Source organism: Vombatus ursinus, unplaced genomic scaffold (assembly GCF_900497805.2).
Source record: "Vombatus ursinus unplaced genomic scaffold, bare-nosed wombat genome assembly UNPS02012082.1, whole genome shotgun sequence".
In the NCBI taxonomy this organism is placed as follows: Eukaryota; Metazoa; Chordata; class Mammalia; order Diprotodontia; family Vombatidae; genus Vombatus; species Vombatus ursinus.
In genome coordinates this window covers 323723-342359 of record NW_020951860.1, presented here as the reverse complement: position 1 = coordinate 342359, position 18637 = coordinate 323723, and the positions used below count along the sequence as shown (strand labels likewise).

At 42.4% G+C, this 18637-nt stretch overlaps 1 protein-coding gene and 1 long non-coding RNA gene across 2 annotated transcripts in view; one reads left to right on the top strand and one right to left on the bottom strand.

The window, feature by feature from the left end:
* The first annotated feature begins 827 nt into the window (after positions 1 to 827).
* Positions 828 to 18637, top strand: part of SLC6A12 (solute carrier family 6 member 12) — a 33855-nt gene continuing 16045 nt past the window's right edge. Inside the window, exons 1-8 of the mRNA XM_027857349.1 lie at positions 828 to 938; positions 2163 to 2420; positions 3862 to 3996; positions 7855 to 7995; positions 9143 to 9230; positions 9693 to 9825; positions 14920 to 15054; positions 18205 to 18308. Coding sequence (XP_027713150.1) covers positions 896 to 938; positions 2163 to 2420; positions 3862 to 3996; positions 7855 to 7995; positions 9143 to 9230; positions 9693 to 9825; positions 14920 to 15054; positions 18205 to 18308 — 1037 coding nt within the window. The 5' untranslated portion in view covers positions 828 to 895. The remainder of the gene's footprint in view (positions 939 to 2162; positions 2421 to 3861; positions 3997 to 7854; positions 7996 to 9142; positions 9231 to 9692; positions 9826 to 14919; positions 15055 to 18204; positions 18309 to 18637) is intronic.
* Positions 3836 to 9083, bottom strand: LOC114039556. The gene is made up of 5 exons (XR_003568685.1): positions 8670 to 9083; positions 7005 to 7110; positions 6563 to 6772; positions 4621 to 4768; positions 3836 to 3920 (listed from the first exon to the last, which is right to left on the bottom strand). It is a non-coding gene; the product is annotated as an uncharacterized LOC114039556 (long non-coding RNA).

The window sequence follows — 18637 nt, the reverse complement described above, 5'->3', positions numbered from 1 at the left end:
AATCCCTTGTATTTCCTAGTCTAGAGCCTCGGAGAAGCACAGACCATTTTATAGACACGCTCTCTTTGATTTTTCTACCACCCCCAGCTGGCTGTGGTGGGGAGGGTGCAACAAAAAAGCAAAGGTGGGAATTGTTCTCCCTTTTCTGCAGTTGGGAGGAAGATAGCAGGAATGACTGAAGCATGGAAAGGTAAAAAAAAACAAAAAACCCAAAAAACAAAAAAACAAAAAACACACACATGCATACACACATATGGCCTCATTTCTTTTGCTTTGACCTTAGAGGCACAGAATTATGACGCAGATGATTTTCTATTTAATAGCCTCCCACTCTCAAGTGTTCCATAATCTGATGGAGCAATGTCCATGATAACAATGACAACTTCACCTTTCTTTGATGTTTTTGAATTTATGAAATGTTTTCCTTGCAATAACCCTGTTAAACTATAGGCAAGTATCATTGTTCCCATTTTATAGATGAAAAAACTAAGTCTTAGATAGGTTTAGTCCAGGGGTGGGGAGCCTTCGCCTCGAGGTCACATGTGGCCCTCTAGGTCCTAAAGTGCAGCCCTTTGACTGAATCCAAAGGATTCAGACTAAACTCCTTGGTTTAGTCATTTGCTCAAATCACTCCTAAGGCCAGGTAGGTGGTCCTGCCCTGCAGGCCAGTTAGCATCATAGTGGGATGCCCTTCTGGGTGAAGACTTCTGCTCTATCCCCAACCTTTCCTGCTCTTCTCCAGCATAGTGGGGGCACCAGGGGAAGGCACAGGGATGGGTGAAACAGAACCAGACATTTCTTTGAAAGTCATCTTTTTCTCTCCTGAGATTTATCAGGACAAAACAAGTCTAATTCCTCTTCCACAAGACAGTGGAATTCTTCAAGTGGAGATTGGATGACCATTTCTCTGGCATGCTGTAGAGGGGATTCCCACTCAGGTAGGGTTGGACAGGAGGACCCCTCAGATCCCTTTCAACCTCTATATCTCCTGACTCTTTGATGTCTCTGTCCTAACTCTTCACCTCTCCCCCTCCCCCAACCTCCTCTTCTGGCTTTGTCTATGGGCTCCACCTTCTGTTCCCTTCCCAATCAGATGCCCAGACTGAGATGGCTCCCCTGTTTACCCTGTGGAAATCATTAACCTTAGCCTGAGAATGAGCACAAAGTTGGTGGGGGTGAAGGGGTGCAGTCACCTCTGCCTTGCCTAATCTTTGACTTCTCGTCACCCACAGAATCATTTGATCCTCTCCCTTGGTTGAGTCATTAGCTCAAATCACTCCTAAGGCCAGGACCTGAATTCAGGTATCCTAATTGTAGAACCAGTGCCTCTTGTATCATCTGGTGCAGCAGGATGAGACGATCCTAGAGGCTTATGGGCCATTTTTCTCAAGGCTCAGGGAGATAACAAGCTTGCTCTAAGAGGAAGGGGAGAGGGAGCAGCGATGACCCCAAAGGCCCCCTGGAAACACTGCTTGGTATTGGGTGATTTGTTCTTTCTGCAGTGGGTAGGTGGTCCTGCCCTGAAGGCAGCTAGGCAAGGGCCGCTGACTCAGGCAGCTGAGACCCAGGTCTTCAAGGGAAGGCTAGTGCTGGTGAAAGGTGTTGGCAGAAATCAGAATTCCTGGTCGGGAATTAAGAGCCCTGCTTCCTAATCCTCACTCTGTCCTTGAAACTCTATGTGATTGTGAGCAAGCTGCATTCTGGACCTCAGCTTGTCCTCCTGAGAAGTGGGGACAATGCTGGCCCCTTATTGCTCTCCCCCAGTAGTGAGGGTCAATTGTGATAATCATTGCTAGATGCATTGGGGACTTGAGGGTAAAAGCACTGTAGAACCTTCTGAGATAGGAATAGAGCAAATGCTGCTGGCGGGGAGGGGTGGAGCTAGTACAGAACGGTTCACTTAAATTCCACAGATATTTATTATAGAATCACAGAACACTTATTTGGAAAGGACCTTGGAGATGACCTAATCTAACCCCCTCATCTTATAGATGAGGAAATTGAGGCCCCAGAGAAAAGAAATGACTTACTCAAGGTCACACAGTGAGTTGTAAGCAACTTTTATATGGAAATCCCAATCCTAGGTGCTGGGGATACCAGTGAAATGACATAGATTCCATCCTCAAGGAGCTTTAAAACTTGTCTCTTCTTTCTCCTCTCAGGCTTTGTTGCTTCTTCCTTTCTCCTGTTTCCTCAGCACTTTCCTAGTGCAATGGATGGGAAAGTGGTGATCCAGGAGGATGGTCCCCCAGTGGTTTCCTGGGGCCCTGAAGGAGAGGAGGTGGAGGAGGAGGAGATCAGGACATCAGATCGTGGCCAATGGGCTAACAAGATGGAGTTCGTGCTATCAGTGGCTGGAGAGATCATTGGTCTAGGCAATGTTTGGAGGTTCCCATACCTCTGCTATAAGAACGGAGGTGGTGAGTTCACTTTGAGGTAGGCCAGGTGAGGGTGGGAAGTACATGAAAAACATTGCTTTGAAAACCTGATGTTAGTTCCCCGATGTCTTCCCCTCGCAGCTAAGTGACCCTTTGCACCTACCTCACTCTTTCCATACCTCTAGAAAAGTAAAAATGGAGATACAGAGTAGGGTCAAAGAATTACAGTGCATGGGATGATGGGGAGGAAGAGGGAGAGGAGGTAAAATGGCCCTAGGCCAGGCTCAGCACCCCCACCTCATCTAGGTGTTGCTCTTTTCCTCTGTACATGGCTGCCTATACAAAACCCTCTCCCCACTGGAGGTGACTCTCAACTTATGTTCCATAGCCTGTCAGAGGTTAGTTGGACAGTTAGAGCTGCTTCACCAACCTCTAAATATCTGTGTAGGCAAACCTCTACAATTCAAACCCCACTCTAAATGCCCACCTGCAGGGGCTCAGATCCTCGCTGTTTCTTTACTTTCTTTAAAAGTATAAAACTTACAGGTTACCTTTCAGGGAAAGACACAACTGGCTAATTGCCTTGGGTTGGAGGAAGGGCGGGAGAGGAAACAGAGACTGTCTTCTACCCTCCTGGGCCTTGCAAACCATTTCACCTCAAACTATTTAAATTTCCTTAATCTGGTGGTTTTATTAACATTACACTGACTAAAGAATAATTCACCTTGTCTATGGGAAACAAAAGCAGTGGTCTAAGGGGAGTTAAAGCCTTGTATAGACCAATTCTGGCGCTCAGAATGCTCAGAAATATCATCTCTTAACAGATGTGGGTCTTATTCACTCACTTTCAGCTCTTAAGGTCGTTCTAAAACACACCTATACAACTTGGCAGTAGGTAGGTGCCAAAATTAAAATAGGCTAAAATTCTTCGAGCCCCAGATAGGTTAGACTAGAGACGGACTGATGATGGTTGGTTACTGTGGGTCACATGACTAGTAAGAGATTGCACAGTGGCAACCCTACATTTTTTGCTGGCCGCCAGAAATCCTTTGGCAGGCTGTGTGTTGTGTGGGCTTGTTCTAAAATCACATTGCCTTGCACATAGGAAATGATTAATAAATCCTCGTTAATAGATTGATTAATACTTGCCTGCTGTTTCTTCGGCCTAGCCTTATGTCAATTGAACGATAGCTTGGGTCTATAGGCCTGTACCAAATTTCATACCTGTTTGCAGTCCGTGGTACTCCAGGATTATTTTCTAAGAACAGAAAATCCTCTCCAAGAGGACCTCTGTCCAGATGATCAATACAGGAGAGGACTAGGGGTATATGTGTATGGGGGAGGGCAGAGGGGCAAGGGAATAGAGTGGGATGGTGGGAGGGTGTTGGTATGCAAGAGAAGAGATGGGGAAGGAGAAAGGGTGAGAAAGAAAGCTATAGAGGGCAGTGTTGCCTGAGCTCTTGGTTCTTCTCTTCTTTCACAGGTGCCTTCTTTATCCCTTACTCCATCTTCTTCTTTATCTGTGGCATCCCAGTTTTCTTCCTGGAGACAGCACTGGGTCAGTATACCAGTCAGGGCAGCATAACAGCCTGGAAAAAGATCTGTCCCCTTTTTGCGGGTGAGTACCATCCTTTTTCTCGTCTCTTCTTTGGGCTATCTTATGTCCTCTCTTTTTAGAGGTTCCCCCACTCTCTTTCACCCTTTCCTCCTGCTCACTGCCTCTATACAGGAAGGGATGGATTTACTGAATATCCAATATGCACTTAGGTGCAGTCCCTGCTCCCCCTCTTCTCACACTTAGCCTAAAAGTCTCTCTAGGGCCATGATGGGTCAGTGGAAGGAGTTTGCAAGAAATCTGGCCATATTCCCTTCCTTAAATTGTCTGCCTGAAAGGTGGGTGGGCTTTTATTTTAAAAAATTATTGATATAATTTGTTTTAACATCAACCACAATTCCAAATATATATCTCTTCTTTCTTGTAACAAAGAATAAAAAGAAAGTAGGAGAAAAAATAATTCAGCAAAACAAACCAATGCATCCAAGACGTCTGATAATATATATACATATATACGTACACAATACATACATATACATATATTGCATATACGTATGTGTGTGTACATATATCTATAGTCCCCCACCTCTGAAAAGAAAGGAGAGAGATGCATATGTACACACATACATATATACATACATACATATATGTATATACACATATATACACACACCCATAGTCCCTCACCTCTGAAAAGAAAGGAGAGAGATGCATGGTTTCCTTTCTTCTTTGGGCCTTTTTTCTTTCAGAGTGGAGAGGGGCTTTCTCCAGGTGGCAGTTCTTGGGATCTGTTGCCACATTGTCTTGTGGGACATTCCAATCCTGTTCTCCTAGCCTTCGTGTGCCCACCATAGAGACAATGAGAGGTTGGGTTAAGGGTATGTAAGACAGATGTCCAGGGTGCAATATAAGTCCCAATAGTATTTAGAGTTAGAAAGTAACCCTAGATTATTTTTCAAGTAAGCCAATTAGGGCTAGAGAAGTTTAGTGACTTGCTTGGGTCAACTAGGTATTAAGCTGCAAAACCAGACTTGGAACCCAAATCTTCTTTCTATTATAGCATGCTGCCTCCATAACATACAAAATGGAACAAAGGGGCATTTTTAATGACTTTTCATAAATGCAAACATTATTTGTGCCAGAAAATTATACTCTCTATTGAATGAATAAATAAGCATTTATTAAGTGCCCACTGTGTGCCAAACACTATGCTAAGCATTGGAGATAGGGATAGAAAAGTAAGACAGTCTGCTTTCAAGGAGCTCACATTCTAATGGGGAAGAAGAACACACATATTAGGTGTCCCAAAAGTCTTAGTTTAGTTTTTAAATGACAGGTCTTCTTGAATGTCAACAACCCTTAGGAGGTAGGTACTATTGTTAGCCCCAATTAACAGAAATTGAGGCAGACAATTTTTTTTTAAGTTTTTAGGCAATTGGGGTTAAGTGACTTGCCCAGGGTCACACAGCTAGTAAGTGTCAAGTGTTTGGTCTGAGGCCAGATTTGAACTCAGGTCCTCCTGACTTCAGGGCCAGTGCTCTATCCACTGCACCACCTAGCTGCCCTGAGGCAGACAAATGTTAAGGGGCTTGCCCAAGATCGTACAGCTAGGTTAGATTTGAACTCAGATCTTCTTGACTCCAGATCCAACACCCCTAGCTGCCTTTAAAATTTCTACAATGTTGTAGAAAATATAGAAGAGAGCGAGAGGAGAAGAGTAGCCATCTAATATAGAAGGCTTTTTTTTCCTTCAAGAAGTGCAGCTGAGAAAAAGAACAGATAAAGGACAAAAACTAGCAGGGATGGTAGGATCAAATAAAGGCTTAAATAAGGAGGAAGAACAGGTAGGTGGTGCAGTGGATAGAATGCCAGCCCTGGAGTCAGGAGGACCTGAGTTCAAATCTGGCCTTAGACATTTATTAGCTGCGTGACCCTGGGCAAGTCCCTTAACCTTGTTTCCTTCAGTTTCCTCATATGCAAAATGAACTGGAGAAGGAAATGGCAAACCTTTGCCAAGAAAACCCCAAATTGGTTCACAGAGTTGACTGAAATGACTCAATGACAAAAATTAAGGTGGAGACCTGGGCATGTTTGTAAGCAACCACAAAGGAAGGAACTAGTAGATAGGGAGAGATTGAAGGTTGAGAGACAGGGAGAAAGGATGATATACTTTTGCTTCTCAAAGATACACCTCCTATCCTCATACCTCCACACATACATCTTCAGTATCCCTTGAAATACTCAGTCTGGCCCTTTCCTCCCTCCCTGCTGAGGCAGGCAGGAAAAACCCAGGTGAAGCCTTCCCTCTCATGCACTGTTTACACGGTTGATATTCTGCCAACAGGCACCAATGTCCATAGTGAGAGTGCAGAGGTACACACCCATGCACGAATACACACAGAAGCTCATTGCTTTGCTCACACCCACTTCCCTCCTCCACCCCCTTTTGCCCTGTCCACATCTTTTTGTTTGATCGGACTCTAAATGCCTTAGGACAGGATGTTTCTAATGGCGAGCATGTGTCTTCAAGAATGAAAAGATGTTTGTCTATATGTGCACGTGTATGCACATGTACTGAAAATCTTTTTTAGCCTGAACCCATGGACCCACCCTGCCTTCAGTGTCCCACCTCCTCTTTTCCCATGCTTCCAATTTTCCTCCCTTCTCTCTTCTTCCGCCTCACTTGAGAAACATTTTGGCTCAAAGCTCACTTGGACTTTCTTCATGTAAATGGTACTTCCATCTTGTTTTCAGCAATAGGCCCCAGGTTCACCAGAGGACCAGAGGTCCGGTTCAAAGCAAAATTCAAGAAAAGCCTTTCTTCTTGAAGTGGGGGAATCTAGGTGAATTGGAAAAGGTAGAGAGTTGAAAATGGGATGACCTTTTTTTTTTTTTTTAAACTCTTGCTTTTGTGGAACATTGAACATTAAACAATCCCTTGGAGTTAACATTCACTTCCGATACCATAATTAAAGTTTCCATTGCATATGCAGAGAGTTCTGGAAGGATGTGGATTTTCCAGATGAGTTACAGTCAGGAGAGATGTCTGAGAAAGCTGATTACAGTCTCACCTACAAACTGGGTCTCACTCAAGTCTTCTTCACCTTCCTCTCCGGGAGCAGTGTTCTTTGTTTTACGCTTTGATGCTACAGTAGAACCAAGGAAGCACTCTATATCCTAAAATTAAACATTGGTTGAAACAAATATAATGCTAATACTTATATGGTCTACTTGCATATTTGTTAATCTCGTTCAGAGATTGCCAGCATGTAATAGTGGATAGAATGTTAGACTTGGACTCAGGAAGACCTGATTTTGAATTCTGTCTCCAACTCTTACTATCTCTCTTAACCTTAATTTTCTCATCTGTAAAATGGGTGTAGTTATATCAGTTATATCTACTTTCATGGAATTATGAGACTCAAGGAGTTAATTTGGCAAAGCACTTTGTGAGGAATTAATATATGCAAAATTCAATATATGTATCAATTATTATTGCTTTTTTTTGTTTAATCCTCCCTATGGTCATCTGCTGTCATATTGTTTAATTGGGACTAAGTTCTTAACTGATTTGAGGGCAGGGGCCATGGCAATCCATGTGGTGTAATGGAAGGAACATTGATTTTAGATTCAAGAGACCTGGGTTTGACCTATGGCCTCCTCTCCCTAAGTTAACCCCAATTTTGAGGCTCAGTTTCCTCTTCTTTTTTAAATACAGGTAATTTTTTTTTCTATAAAGTACTGGGTAAAACTGTTATATAGAAATGTGAGTTGCTAATATTGCATTTATCTGGTTTTCCTTTGATTACCACCAACATCCTGCTATACATAGATAGGAGATTGTGTCTATGTACTTTCTGCCAATAATGGAGATCTCTCTATGTTGTTTACTCTTTCACCCCAACCCCCTGATTCCGGTAGGCATTGGAATTGCTTCTGTGGTCATTGAGGCCTATCTAAATGTTTACTACATTATTATTCTTGCCTGGGCCCTCTTCTACCTGTTCAGCTCCTTCACCTCACAGCTGCCCTGGACAACTTGTACCAATTTCTGGAACACAGGTATGCCTTAGTAAGCCATGTTGGAGAAAACTGTCTCGTTTGGGACTGGGCCTCTGGATCTCAAATATAGGACTGTCTTGGGGAATCTAGGGTACATGAATTGGGTACCTTTGAGACGCTAGGTGAATGACAATAGCGTGGTAGAAAGGATATTAAACCTGGAACCAGAAGAACTGTGTTCTGGTCCTGGTTCTACCAACGGACTCACTATTATTTGGTGTTTCTGAGCCTCAGTCCTATCATCTGTAAAATGGGACTAGTGACCTTTACCTTCCTCATCCAGGATCAAGTCTGCTGAGGTTTAGAAGCTGAGAGTGGGGAGACCGCATTTTAGAAGACCAGACTAGAATTATGAATTATATCAAGGGGTTGGAGAAGTAAGTGGTCACAGAATAACAGCGTTGGAAGGGAGAGCGCAAAGGTCGTTCAGTCCAAATTCTAACCGAACAGGAATCCCCTATCTAACATCCCCAACAAGGGGTCATCCCCGCCTCTGCCTGTAGATCTTTGCCTCCTAAAGCAGCCCATTCCATTTTTTGAACAATTAATTAAATTGTTTTAAAATTTAATTTAAAATTCATTTAATTTTAATTAATGAAGAAGTTTGTTTATTCCCTCTCCTTCTCCCCATCCCCACCCCAACGAAGCCGAAATCGCCCTTTCTCACCCCGTACCTATTGTTTCCAGCACCGCCTTCTGGAGTCAGGCAGAACAAGTATAAACCCTCTTCCACATGCAAGACCTTCAAATACTTAATGACAATGAAGAATTAAGAGCTTCACCAAGAACAGGCCTGGGGCAGGTCACAGGAGAGGGAGAACAGACTCCACAGACGTAATCTAGGGAGCCAATGACTAGATGCTTTAAGAAACAGTGTGTGTGCTTGGAGGTTGCTGCTGGGCTGATTTCTATTGGGGAACATGTGACTGGGGGCTCCAACGAGCTAGAGCAGTAAAGAAAGGCAGGCGGAAATGTTTGCCACATCTCATCCGTAGCTAGTAGACCTCTGACAAAGATCATTTCCTCTCTCTGGGACTCAGTTTTCTCTTCTATAAAATGGGGTTGGACTAGTTAATCTCCAAGATCTTTTCCAGGTTTGACTTTATAATTACATGATTATATCATTTATAATTTTTGTCTTTTGCAGAATACTGTGTGGATTTTCTGAATTGTTCAGGCTCAGGTAGCCCGGTGGCATCTAACAATAGCACCTCACCAGTCATCGAGTTCTGGGAGTAGGTAGCTGGGCCCTTCTCTCCACGGGTCAGGCAAAGGAGTCCAGATGTGTGAGGCCTGGGAGGTGGAAGAAGGGGAAGGGGGACAAGTTCAAAAGTTCTTGTGCCTTCCTGACACGTTTACACCTCTTCTGCCCCATGTACATTCACACAATACCCACTTCCTCCATCCCAGACCGCACAGGCAGGATGGTATAATCAGAAGTACCAGACAAGAATTTAGCAGACCTGTGTCTCTGATAGGGACTCACTGTGTTACTTTGGGTGGATCACTCACTGGGCTTTGTCGTTCTCATCCACCAGATGAGGCGGCTGGATTGGAGGATCGATTAGATCCCTTAATGCCCAGAATGACTGTGGGAGGTTGGGAGGACGCCAGAGCTGTGGGGTCTGCCATAAAAATCAGAGGTCAGGGAGACAATGTCACTTTTACATTTCTCATCTTTTTCTCATGGCTTTTAGGAGGAGGGTCCTGGGCATCACAATGGGCATCCATGATATAGGAGCCCTGCGCTGGGAGCTGGCCCTGTGTCTCCTGCTTGCCTGGATTGTGTGCTATTTCTGCATCTGGAAGGGAATCAAGACTACAGGAAAGGTAAGAAACCCAGGTCTCGACTCCTTCCTCCCTGCCACTGTTCACTCCCTCTTCTCATGTCAGCAGGACATTAAAAAAAGGCTCCCTTGGGAACTCTAAAAGGCAAAGAAGAGGGTAGATGCCCACAGAAAATGAGGTCATTCTCAGAGGCTTTTTTAGTTTAAACTAAACAAGGCACAGGATGAAGAAATAGCACCACAATTCCTTTGTGAGGACTTAATATATGCAAAATGCAAATATACATATGCATATATATACATATACATATACATATATACATATATACATATACATATACATACACATACATACATACATACATACATACACACACACATATATATATATATATATATACACAAATGACAACAAGAAACTAAAACTTTCCACAAGCATCCTCCCCAGCATAAGACAAAGAGTTGAGGGAGCTGCTTTAGGTCCTGGGTCTCCTTAGTCCCATGGATAGAGAACTGGGCTGAGAATTAGGAAGTCCTGAGCTCAAATCCAGCCTCAGACACTTTACTATGTGACCTAGGGCAAGTCAATTAACCTATTTAACTCAGTTTCTTCAACCGTAAAATGGAGCTAATAACAGGACCTACCTCTGGGTGTTGTTGTGAGGATCCAATGAAGTGGGAAAAAAATAGCTGCATGCCTGCCCCCACCCCCCAAGCCCTTCTGTGTTTCCAAAACTCTGAGTCAGGGGCAGGATGCACCCATGTGGGTAAAGCCTTAGAGTGACAGACCACTAGACAGCTTCCAGAGGTTCAGGTCACCAGTGCTGCCTCGCTGCCAGCCCTGGAAAAGTACAGAAAGTGAAACTTCCCTCACAGCTCACTGGGCAAATGCCTGATCTGTGTCTGGGAAAGTCCCAGCCTAATGGGGGGGGGGCATCCTGGGAACAGTTGAGCTAGAAAGAGGACCAATACTGGAGTTTTAAAAGCACACAGAGAAGAGTTTGGTGATGGAGATTCCCTCTACCTCCCAACTGCCAGAACCTTGCCTTGGCAGCTGTGATCCATAGAATGGGATTCACTGAAATGGGTGAGAGATGTGGAAAATCCCATTTCCTCAGTGCTGTCCAGATGCCTTTGAGATCTTTCAGAATGGGCTTCACTTGCAAAGGATGGGTGGGACATAGATCTGTCTGGAGATAAGAATAGTAGGAGAGTCATAATGTTTCTGTGGCGGTAGAGCACTGGAATTAAGTTGTCAGAAGATCTAGGTTCAAATTCTGGGCTGGCTGCTTGGGGTTATGTGAGCCTGGACAGCTTTGCAACAGTCAGGGCCTCAGGTTCGTGGACCTTAGAGAAAGTCTAGCCCAGGAGCTCTTAACATTTTTTTTCTTTTTGGTGAGGCAATAAGGGTTAAATGACTTGCCCAGGGTCACACAGCTAGTAAGTGTCTGAGACTGGATTTGAACTCATCTTCCTGACTCCAGGAAGGACATTCTATCCATTGCACCACCTAGCTGCCCATAAACTCCACTGGTCTAGCATAAAACTCATCCATACCTCTTCATCCTCTGTGATCTTTGCCTATGTTCTCCCATAAAACCACACAGAGTATCTATCCAGAGTGATAGAGGCCTTCATAAAAAAACAAAAAAGGAGCAGCTAGGTGATGCAGTGGATAAAGCACTGGCCCTAGGTTCAGGAGGATCTGAGTTCAAATCTGGCCTCAGACACATGACACTCACTAGCTGTGTGATCCTGGGCAAGTCACTTAACCCCATTGCCTAGCCAAAAAAAAAAGCAAAAACAAAAAACGTATCATGAGTACCAGTAAAAGAATCATCTATCCATCTGTTTTTTTGTTTTTTGTTTTTTGCTAGGCAATGGGGTTAAGTGACTTGCCCAAGGTCACACAGCCAGTGAGTGTCAAGTGTCTGAGGCTGGATTTTGAACTCAGTCCTCCTGACTCCAGGGCTGCACCACCTAGCTGTCCCTATCTGTCCATCTGTTGCCGCTTACTCTTGCTAAGTGGCCAACCCAATGACTTTTCCAGTCATTCACTTCCCTTTCTAGCTCCTCTAGAATTGAAATGTGCTAAAACCTATTTATGTCCATGATGTATTTGGGTAACCCACAAGTCTGATTCTTTTTTTTTTTTTTTGTGAGGCAATTAGGGTTAAGTGACTTGCCCAGAGTCACACAGCTAGTAAGTGTTATGTGTCTGAGGCCAGATCTGAACTCAGGTCCTCCTGACTCCAAGGCTGGTGCTCTATCCACTGCGCCACCTAGCTGCCCCCACAAATCTGATTCTTCAGACTGTGGTATTGCAAGATCTCTCCAAGATTATGGAGAAAGTATTTACACTAAATAATATTGCAAAAAATAAAATTCATTTTAATGGACGGGAAATAATGAGTTACTGAGGTGGAAATCATATCAGCTATCTGGGCATTGTCAGGTCATCAATTAAGAAAACATGGTTTATTAGAAAGAGCTTTGGCTTTAGAGTCATTGGACCTGAGTTCAAATCTTGTCTCTGATATTATTACCAATAATAGCTAGCATTTATATAGCACCTACTATGTGGCAGGCATTGTGCTAAGCATTTTACTGATATTATCTCATTCGATTCTCATAACAACCCTATGAGATAGGTGCCGTTGTTATCCTCATTTAGAGCTGAAGAAACTGAGGCAAACAAGTTAATTGACTCACCCAAGGTCACACAACCAGTAAGTGCCTGAGACTGGATTTGAGCTCCAGACTTCCTTACTCTAAACCCAGTGCTTCTATCCACTGTGCCTCCTAGCTGTGGGACCTTGGGCAAGTCACTTAACCCTGTTTGCCTCAGTTTCCTCATCTGTAAAATGAGGGGGTTGAACTAAATGGCATCTAAGGTTCCTTCCGGTTTTGTGTTGCTGACTCTATAATTATATTAAACATAAATGAATGTGTAAAAATCAGCATGAAATTAAGATAAAGGATAATGATGAGAAAATGAGTACAACTCCAGATGTTCCAGCCTGACCTATTCAAAGAAGCCATCGATGCCAAAAGTGCAAAATGAAAAAGTAGAAATATATTGACCTTGATTATCACCATTTCCAGCAAAAGATTGATCAGGATAAAGCAATCACTATAACAAGGAGACAGAGTCTGGAAACTTGATGTTCCCCACCCCCCCACTCCACCCCAAGCAAAGGAAACAATGGTAACCAAACCCAACATCAACTTAGAATACAAATTCATTTGTAAAGACCTACAGAGGATGATAGTGGAAGATTACAAGCATGATTGCCTTGTAAAATATTAAAAAGCACCAGGGGTGAAATGAGCTCATGGAAGCCTTGACATGAGACCTAAAAAAACCACATCCTTCTAAGAGCGTTCACAGATGAAGCTGGCAGGAGGTCAACAAACAGACAGAAGATAGACCAGATTTGTCCATGTTTCTGTCATGATCTATTTTAAGCACTCACAGGACTGTAACTAGTAATTTTGGTACCCAGGCCAAACTTCACAAAATTCTCTTCTCCCGTACAATATACCTTTAAGAAGATAAATTTATCATTTATATATTTTTAATATTCATTTAAAAATCTTTTGAGTTCTGAAGAAATATGCCTTCAAATTCACTTTTTCAAGGCAAATTCAGTTGTAACTAGAAAGGCCCTGGGATACTGTGAGGCCATTGCTAGGGAAGCTTCTGCCAGGGTTAGGGAGGTAGGACCAGGGTGGTGCTAAAATTAAATTGCAGGATGAGGGGAGAGGGAAGAGATCCACGGGGCAGGTTCTCATTTTGCTGAATTTTTGCTCAATTTGCTGAATTATTCTTGTTAAGTAGGTGCTAAGCTTCATTGTTTCTATGCTGCTGAAGAAGTAGAATTGTCATCAGTGCCCAATTCTCTAAATGGGACAAAGCCCCAGTAGCCCTAACTTAGCAATCATGGACCGTCAATGATTTGGATACTGTAGTTATGGTATACAGTAATAACAACTCACACTTCTATAGCATTCTATGTTTTGCAAAGGATATAACCTGTTGTGAGATAGTGCCAGTATTATTTCTTCTAATTTACAGGTGCAGAAAATGAGGCTCAGTGAGAAGTCATATTCCTAAGGTCACACCACTAAGTGATAGAGCTAAAACTTAAAACCAGGTCTCCTGAATCCAAGTCCAGTGTTCTTTCCAGCACTTTAGGCAAGGGTGTGCTTGCTTAATGTTTAACAACTGGCTATCCAGAGGGGAAAAGTGTACATGATACACTTTTAAGTTTAATTTACATTAATGTTTTCTCTAAGACTTTCTTAAATCTAGACAATCAGCAAAATGATAAATCAAGGCCTAATTTGTAGTGTTTACTAATTTCTCCCCCCAATATATTTTTATTTATTTCATTAAATATGTCTCAACTACATGTAAATAATTTTTTAAACATTCTTTTAAAAAAATTTTGAGTTCCAAATTCTCTTCCTCTCTCCCTGCTTAAGAATGAAAGTAATTTGATATAGGTTATGCATGTGCAGTTATGCAAAACATATTTCCACATTAGCCATGTTGCAAAAGAAAACACAAAAACACCAGGAAAAATAAAGGTAAAAAAAGTATGCTTCAATCTGCATTGAGACTCTGTCAGTTCTTTTTCTGGAGGTGGATAGCATTTTTCATCATGAGTCCTTTGGAATTGTCTTGGATGTTTGTATTGATCACGATAGCCAAGTCATTCACAGTTGATCAGCATACAATATTGCTGTTACGATGTATAATGTTCTTCTGATTCTACTCACTTCAATTTGTATCAGTTCATTCGTAAAGCACAATAATATTTCATCACAATCATATATCACAACTTGTTCAGCCATTCCCCAATTAATGGGCATCCCCTTGATTTCTAATTCTTTGCCACCGCACACAAAAAAAATTGCTGTAAGTATTTTTGTGTTTGCAAATTTCTGAGGTGGAAATACTCAAAATGAAAATTTAATAACCAACTCTCTTGAGCTGGTTTGAGCTGACTTCAGCACACTTCAGACTTTCCGTGAACAAACAAAATGGCCTCAGAAAAGACACTACCATCTTTAGAATTCTGTGAACCTGCAACCCAGATCAAGGAATGATCGTTTCCTCCTTCCTCTCCAGGTGGTTTATTTCACAGCCATATTCCCCTATCTGATGCTGATAATCTTGCTGATTCGAGGGGTTACCCTTCCCGGGGCCTATGAAGGGATCGTGTATTACCTGAAACCAGACTTGCATCGCCTCAAGGACCCCCAGGTAGGTATCATGCTGAGCATAACTTTCCTAGGATCCTTCACTATATCTTTCATTTGCCTCAGAGCTTGGGGTAGAAATTCTAACATTTTCTATAATCTTAATTAGTCTAAGCTGCTGGGACATTTCGATGACCAGGAGAGTGAGAAGCATCAACCAAAGTAGAGCTGGAAATTACAATACGAGGAATTTAGGCTTGAAATTACAATAGGAGAAATTTGGGCAACACTAATGGAAAGAAGCGACGACATAAAGGAGACATGATCGTTGCCTTCATGTATTTGAAGGGTGGTCACACACTGGAAGAGGGAATCAGAATTATTCTGCTTGATCCCAAAAGGCAGAACTAAAAATGATGAAAGGGAGATATAGGGGAACAGGTTTCAGTGTAACTAAAGAAAAACTTCCTAACAAATGAACAGTGTTTTAAAACAAAAAGGGCTGCCCTAAGAGTTAGTGAGTTATCCATCACGGAGGCGATGAGGTGGCATGGTGCATTGAGTGCTGGGCCAGAAGTAAAGAAGACCCAAGTTCAAATCCATCCTCAGACACCGTATGATCCTGGGCAAGTCATTTTGTCTCTGTTTACCTCAGTTTCTTCAGTTATAAAATGGAGATAATAGCAGCACCTACCTTGTAGGGTTGTTGTGAGGATTAAATGAGATTAATATTTGTAAAGAGTCAGCACAATGCCTAGAATGTAGTAGGTGCTTTGTGAATGCTTGTTGCTTTCCTCTTCCCCCCTTCCCCCTTCCCCATATCTTTGGACCTTCAAACAGTAGTTATATCCCAGCTCTGGGTAGGAAGTGGACTAGATGGTCTGTGAAGCCCCTTTCAATACTAAGATTCTATGATTCTACATTTCTGTGGATTGCTAGAATGAGGCCATTGCATCTCCTTCTCTGCAGACCTTTAAGAGAAAAATCAGAGGGTGGACCTTTCCTTGTTTGCACTGTCTTATCCTGAGAGCCCTGATATTCTAGGGAATGGCTGAAATGACCTCAGAAGAGCCTACCTAGCCCCATGCTTCATCACAATCATATACCACAACTTGTTCAACCATTCCCCAGTTGATGGGCATCCCCTTGATTTCTAATTCTTTGCCACCACAAAAAATTGCTATAAGTATTCTTGTGTTAGCCAATTTCTGAGGTGCAAATACTCATGATGAAAATTGGCTTGATGGCTTTACCTCAGTGAGCCATTGCGTTAAAGCAATGACTGCTCCTTAACCAGTCAATCAGGATTTATAGGTAAATCTCAAAGCATTACCTGGTATTATCTCCAAGCTGATTGCTGCAGACATGCCTTCCTCTCCACCACAATCTGCTTTCTGTAGTAAGCAGAGTTAGGATTCACAAAGTGGGGAAGGGAAGGATGCACATTCTGCATGGTAGCCCCTCCTCTGCTTCGAGGTTCAGTGATTCCTTCTCTTGCCTCAAGGACTTGAAATCTCAGAGCCTTGGAGAGAGCATTTGGTATATTAAAGATAAACACATGGATTCTCAGTTAAGTAAAATTGCCCATCTTTCAGCAAGTTAGTGACAAAATCAGGATTTGAACCGACATCGTCAGACTAGAAGTCTGGTGTTCTTTCTACTACACCATGCACTTCCATCTACCTTCCTTCCCCATCCCTTCCTTCCTTCCACCTCACTCTTCTAGAGGTCTCAAAACTTCAAGAAAGGAAAAACCTCCTCACCAAAAAAAACCAGGGATACCAACACTAAAGGAACATCTGAGTTAATAGGTTGTGAGGTGGGTGGGGATGTCCTCACCATCCATCTTTCTATCTTAGCTATATATGCTGTGGAATGGGCCTGTTTTTGTTTGGTTTAAACCACAAAACCCAGGGTTATTTGGCCAAGAGAGTAAAAATGATTGCCTCTATTTAGAGGCTCGTCTATAATTCTATTTCAGTCTGGGGACTGCTAAACATGTACAACCTTGATGGAGGATGAAAAGAAATGCCCATTAAAACTGGCATCTGTTTGAGTATAATAAGAACCACTCTGTTCATCTTGGTCTGGATAACTAGTTTCAGTTTCATTATTGATAGAGTGTGCATGTGTCTATTTAGATAGTATATTTAAGATGGCTTCATCTCTAAAGGAATTTTGATTTGAGAGGCAGTGGTGTAATGGAAAGAACACTGAATTTGGAGTCAGAAGACATGAATTTGGGTCTGGTCTCTGTTTTTACTGCTTGTGTGACCTCAGGCAAATCATTTCTCCTTTGTAAAAGAAAAGCCTATCTTTCTAGGATGATTACACATATACTGTGCAGTTATACTCTAACCAAATTGACTTCCCTGTTGTTTTCTGTCCAAGACAGTCCATCTCCCACCTTTGTACAGGCTGACCTGCATACCTGGAATGCTCTCTCTATTTCCATCTCTTGAAATCTCTAGCTCCTTTCTAGGTTCACCTCAAGCATCACGAACTTCAAGAAGTCTTATTCTCCTAGTTGTTAATGCTCCTCCCTATGACTATGTATTTAATATACATATATATATATATACACATATATATGTACTTATATATATATATGCGTGTGTGTGTGTGAACATGTACATGTGTGAACATATTGTATTCCTTAGTAGAACGTAAGTTTCTTGAGGACAGTCACTATCTCATTTTTGAATTTGTATACCCAATATACATACAATAATGCTTAATAAATGCTTGTTGATTGATTGATTGAAGAAGTTAGACTAAATGATCCCTAAGATCCCTCTGAGCTTTAAATAGTATGATTTTGTGATTCTTCAGATGTGCCAGGCACAGGGAAAGAGGGGTGTCAAGTGTTGTCGACATTGGGCAGAATTGGCATCCAGCAGACTCAAAAAGCAGCCAGGGAGAGGTCCTAGCAGTAGCAACTATCCTGGCTACTCCTGAAAAAAACATTTTGCCAGTCATAGCATGCAAGTCATAGCTTGCTAACCTCTGTCCTAAGAAGTCATGGTCTCCCTCATTTTAAGTTCAGGGAGAGGAAAACTGCTCCAAAGATCATCTAGCATCTCAACAATTGAGCTGTGACTGGAAACCAGAATCCTGATGCCTAATCATTGTCATCTTTGGTCCTTCCCCTCAATGTAGCTCTGGGCTCTTACCTCTTTCCCAACTGACCACATGCTTCTTGGATTGATTGCAGGTGTGGATGGATGCAGGCACTCAGATCTTCTTCTCCTTTGCCATCTGTCAGGGTTGCCTCACAGCCTTGGGGAGCTACAACAAATACAACAACAACTGTTACAAGTAGGAACCTGTTTACCCTTCAGCCTTCTTAGCTGGTCCTCAAAGTTCTGGGATCCTAAGATTAAACAAGAGGAAAGTGACTTGAGCTGAAGTAGATGGTATTTTAGGTTAGAAGCAAGAAATAGTTGATTATGTGGACTCCCTTATTCAGTTGAAGGAGTGAAAAAGGAGGGAATGTCTATTCCTCTGTGGGGGAGAGGAGGAGAGAAGATTTTCAGCCAAAAGTTTCACTTAGAGACTTTTATGTCTAAGATGGGTTCCAAGAATTGGCTTCTGCATTCCATGCCAGTTTATAAAACCAAGGACATGGTAATAACTTTTTGCCATCT